This window comes from Ascidiella aspersa, chromosome 8 (assembly GCF_963924565.1).
Source record: "Ascidiella aspersa chromosome 8, kaAscAspe10.2, whole genome shotgun sequence".
Taxonomy (NCBI): Eukaryota; Metazoa; Chordata; class Ascidiacea; order Phlebobranchia; family Ascidiidae; genus Ascidiella; species Ascidiella aspersa.
Window position 1 is genome coordinate 11,914,136 of NC_139454.1, and position 5,434 is coordinate 11,919,569.

At 34.5% G+C, this 5,434-nt stretch overlaps 1 protein-coding gene across 1 annotated transcript; it reads left to right on the forward strand.

Moving 5' to 3' along the window:
• The first annotated feature begins 1,995 nt into the window (after positions 1–1,995).
• Positions 1,996–4,886, forward strand: LOC146136140 (hydroxyacyl-coenzyme A dehydrogenase, mitochondrial-like). The gene is made up of 7 exons (XM_083395445.1): positions 1,996–2,121; positions 2,684–2,850; positions 3,177–3,334; positions 3,400–3,474; positions 3,680–3,821; positions 4,183–4,372; positions 4,608–4,886. The coding sequence occupies exons 1-7, from the start codon at positions 2,046–2,048 to the stop codon at positions 4,727–4,729; spliced, it is 930 nt and encodes a 309-aa protein (XP_083251571.1). The 5' UTR covers positions 1,996–2,045; the 3' UTR covers positions 4,730–4,886.
• The last annotated feature ends 548 nt before the right edge of the window (positions 4,887–5,434 follow it).

Sequence of the window (5,434 nt, forward strand, 5' to 3'; positions counted from 1 at the left end):
TATACCTCCTTTTAAGAAACTGCTTCAGTTAAACAAATGTCGTGCAGCATCGGATATGAGCGCACGCAGAGACCGAACAGCGAGGAACATACTGCGTATAACTCGACGTTTATTAGCGAGTAAAAAAGAAAGAAGGTTTGACTTAGCGTTGTCAATTGTCGAATGCACACTTGCTAATCAGTCAACTTAAACAAATAACGAAAGAGAAAAACTTCCAGCGTTTACGGTTACGGTCGACCAAACAAAAGACGAAAAACGCGTTTTGCGCTCGATTTTGGTTTCGCATTAGATTAAGACGCGTGACCCAATTACTTAAAGAGCACGCCGCTTCGAACAGTTTGTTAAACCATGACAAAAACGAACACCAAACGATAATATCACTTACAAAAAGGGGGTAAGAACTCCCGCCCCCCTGGATACGCCACTGAGGGCAATGGATAATGTATAATATTTTTAACCTTTATAAGTAATACATATTACACTTATAAATAATACTAATAATTGCATTTTGAAATTCCAGGGGGGGGGGCAAGTGCCCCCCCGTGCGGGCGCCCATGGTTGTGAAGTCGACCTAAGTATAGGTAATACGTCGAAACGTCGAAGATGGTGTCATAACACGCCATAACGTGTCAGTACAAAGTTTTTCTAAAAATGGGCATGCTACTAGATGGCATAATTCAGACTCTCGCGATTCGCAAAATAATTTGCTTTTAGTGAGTTAAGTAGCCTACTATTTTGTAAAAAAATAATCGAGTAGGCCTACCGATACAACGGCGCCAAACCCTATGTTTTAGAAAACAATTATAACCTCCTTCCTAATCAACCAAACGGGGACATATTCCTGAACGCTTCAATAAATGCATACTACTTCCAGTGGCGTAGCCAACCGAAAATTTTGGGGGGGGACAAAAAGTTGGAATGTTTTGTTTAGCTCTTAGCATTGTATCAACTGCCGTAACGAACACAAGTAACAATGCTAGCAAACCGTTTCGAGCAGCAACTGACTGAGTGTTAACGCAATACTCAAAAAACAGTCAATGAGCAAAAACTCTCTGAAAGTAGTGAAAGTACATTAATGTATAGTAAATGTTATATTAACTACACCGTTTAGACGTAACAATGCATGACAATTGAAGGTGTGGCTTGCCTGTGATCAAATGTTGTGGTACTGCTCATAAATGCTACAAAACAAATTATTAAGAACAAAATATTTAAAAATTTGGGGGGCATGGCCCCTCAGTCCCCCCCCTGGCTACGCCTATAACTACTTCGACGTCATACCACATTAGTACGATACACTGTTTTACACAAAGAGATATAATCTCTTTGGTTTTACATAAATCTCAAGCGAGTTTTATGTTTAAGTTTAAACTATAACAAAAAATGCTAAGAGAGCTATTCAAAAGCATTTACTTGTAATTTTTTTTGTCAAGTTTTTTATAGTGTTTTTTCTAAATTTTATTTTCACGTCGTCCGAGATTTGAAAATTCGTAACAAGCATGATTAAGCATCATGTGGAGCAGGGTCAAAGTTCGTTGTTAAATTCGTAACTATAACTTACAATGGTGGATGGTAAGCTGCCCTAGAAATTAATTGAGTTGCCCAAGTAAAAAAATTATTCGTTTCCCGTGATTTGCCTTAAATAAGTAGAAGGCTGTCTATTATGGTAAGGTTATTTTGTGTTTTAGGCGCTGACCTAGTATCCTACCACATTTTCGTCTGGATGTTTATATTGCTAACATTGGGTTAAGGTGCAAGTTAGCTTTTGGGTTCGGGTGGGTCGTAGTATTAATATATTTATCCAAAGTAGTATTAATATATTTATTCTCGAATATTATTTCTTTCTTGCATTTGTGTCAACTCGTTTTGTTACTGTAAAAAAAGTTGTATGGATTAGCACCATGTTTTAATCTTTAACTTAGTCACTATAGTGAAGTTTCAAATTTTTGCACCTAAACATTTTGACTAATTCAATAACTTAAACATTGTGAATTTAGAATTTCATAGGGAAGTGTAGCAAATACTAAAAACAAAAATCCAGAAGAATGCTCTCTCAAGTTACAAAAATTGCTCAACATGGCATGCGAACTTCAGCAAGCAACTGCATTAGCAGTGTAGTTGGTAAGTAAAATATATATATATATATATACAGGCAACTTGGCTGCGGTTTATAAGGATTATCTGATCGCATACCCATTGCATTCTACTGCCTTCCTGCCAGAGATCTTTGGTGTTGAATGCTTGCCCAAAATCTCGTCAGTGACGTCCTTTGGCATGGAATATCAATGGCCTAGTAAATTTACCTGTTGTTGCACCCGGTCACCCGGATTTTTTTGCCTGTGTGCCTGCGAGAACTGCCATACTTTCCAGACTGGGTGTCCATAAATTGTGGAAAGCAGTCAGGTGATTGCATGTCTACCACCCAGTCTGCATTCTTTGGCAGTTGCATACCAAAGATTTTTTCAAAGCAAATTGTGTGTAGACCTCAATCAGTAAATTGTACACCCAAATTTCTATGAAAAGGTTGAATGGGGTAGGATTACACGCCTGCACAGCTGCAAATTTGGTGCTGCACACTGCAGAATTCTGAAAAATTTAAAGCATTAGTTTTCAGCCAGAATCTTATACTTTTTTGTATATATTTATTACATCTTATTTCAATTAAAAATGAATTGTTTTACAGTTATTGGGGGTGGCCTTATGGGATCCGGAATCGCACAAGTTGCCGCCACTCAAGGTCAAAAAGTTACTGTTGTTGACCTTGATCAAAAAGTTCTTGACAAAACACAAGCTTCCATTAAAAACAGCCTTCAAAGGGTTGCAAAGAAAAAATTTGCAGAAGATCCTGCTGTAAGTGAACACATAATATTATTTAGGTCTATATGGAAATGGTCTGCCATATCTTTCCAACCAATCAAGCAGTGTTTTAATTGACACTGGTAACATAAAAAATCATTAACACATTTAGCTTTCTCCTTTACCCTTTTCAAATACTAAATAGTGAAATTGTGATTTTTTAAATTTTTTTTCAAATATTTACATGTCCTATAATTTATTTATCTGCTAAATGTCTTGTTCCCAATTATAATGTGAAATAAGATATTTTATTTCCTCAAGCAATAAAAACTTGATATTTTTTACTAATCTTTACAAACTGAACACCATGTTTTCTCTAGGGAGGCCAAGGTTTTGTGGAAAAAATCTTTGGAAATTTGTCATTCAAATCTGATGCAGTCGAAGCAAGTCAAAATTGTGATTTGGTTGTTGAGGCCATTGTGGAGAATTTAAAAGTCAAACAAGATTTATTTCAAAAGCTTGATGCTTGTGCTCCTCAGTATGTAAAAGATTTTTTTGTTATTTATTTGTTTTTTATTAATTTATTTTAACTTTTAAATCTAGACACACTATTTTTGCCTCCAACACCTCATCGTTACCTATACAGGAAATTGCAAAAGGAACTCAGCGACAAGACAGGTATTTTTATTTGCATTACATTAGTATTCTTGATGCATTTGTTCGGATATATTAAAATGAAATTACATCCCATTAAATATAAATATCAAGCTTACAATAAAATCAAGTCATAAAAGCTGGTAATTTTAAATAAATTTATTCCTATTTTCCACTGTTACCTCAATTCTTGAATGCCTACATTGTATTCTTTTTGGATTTTTTTAAGGTTCGGCGGCGTTCATTTCTTTAATCCCGTTCCCATGATGAAGTTGGTTGAGATAGTAAAAGCCCCAAACACAAGTGATGAGACTTTCGACAAACTTATGTCGTGGGGAAAATCAATGGGAAAAACTACTGTTGCATGCAAGGTGTAATATTATCCCTAATATCAGCTGGTTATATTTATCCAAATTTCTTGCAAAATTTAATGTTTTAAATTAAAAAAAATATATTTTTGTGGGCTTTACTAAGCTTTATTGTTACAACTATTATGTTAAACTTTCACAGTACTCAAGGAACAGTTTTTTTAAATAAATTTTTAACTATTACTAGTAAAAATTCTCAATTTGACAAGTTACTTTTTTAGCATAAAGTTGCCCTGTGTTTGTTTGTTGCTAACTCAATTGTAATGCAAACCTTAAATTTTTAACAGGTGAACAAAAAATTTTTAAAATACCTCTGAAATAAAAATGGTGAATGGTGTTTTTATTTGCCTAACTTTTGTGTCAGGACACACCAGGATTTATTGTCAACCGCTTGTTGGTGCCTTATCTTATGGAGGCAGTGAGGTTGCATGAAAGAGGCCATGGATCAAAAGAAGACATTGATTCTGCCATGAAGCTTGGTGCCGGCTATCCAATGGGACCTTTTGAGTTACTTGACTATGTTGGACTTGACACATGCAAATTTATAATGGATGGTAAATCTCTTAAGCCTAATAACTGTCGATCTTTAAGCCTAATAATCTTCAATTACAACTTTTCAGCCCCATACACCTGTATAATTGTTTTTTTATGTTGAATAACTACTTTTCACTTTAATACCATGAAATGTGTAAGCCGAAAACTATACAAAATATTTAAAACTTGTTTATGTCCATTTTTGACACTTTTTTCTTTAAATATAAATATAATTATTGTTTAATGTATGTTTAGGTTGGTGTGAACTGGAGCCAAATAATCCACTATTCAAGCCGAGCGAACTTGTTAATAAAATTGTTTCTGAAGGAAAATTTGGCCGCAAAACTGGCAGCGGATTTTATGATTACAAGAAGTAATATTTGTACCTCTTCTTCTAGTTTTTTTTGTCAATCATGTGCGACTAATCTTTTAAAAATTGGTTGCGGTTGGTTGTTATTAATTGTTGTTACTGTTCTACCAAATAATTTATTTGCCTTACCTACCTAAAAAAATCAATAGTTTGTTCAATTGTGATCTTATTGTGCAGTTATGTTAATCAAGCAGGAAGAGATTAGTTTATGTGTGGTATATAGTATACAATGTTTATTGCCACATAGATCCAATATGTGCTCGGGGGCAAAAATTTTCAAGATATATTATTCTTATTTTTAACGCTTTCTATTCAATTAAAAATTATTGTTTATTTAAGCCAAACGTGTTTATAAGGTGCATGGGCATCAGCCAACCCAAACTTCCATAAACTCTCGTTTTTAATGATTTGTGGTCGAGGTTAAAATAGGTCCAGTTAAGAGCATATAAAAGTGGACTCATTAAATATATTTTTTACTTAAGTAGTCCTTTGACATTTTATATTTCAACAGGGGTACATGACCACCGTGTTATCTGAACTCAACTAAATCAAAAATAAAACAAACTGCGATTGCATTACAAAGTGCATATAGTCAGGACGCTTAAAAATTTATTGTACATTCGAAAAATTCCGTATACTCCGCTTTCAATGAAACTGCTTTCAGCGCAGTAAAACGCGTCTCGCCAGTAAGGCGTGCCCGTGGTGTGTATTT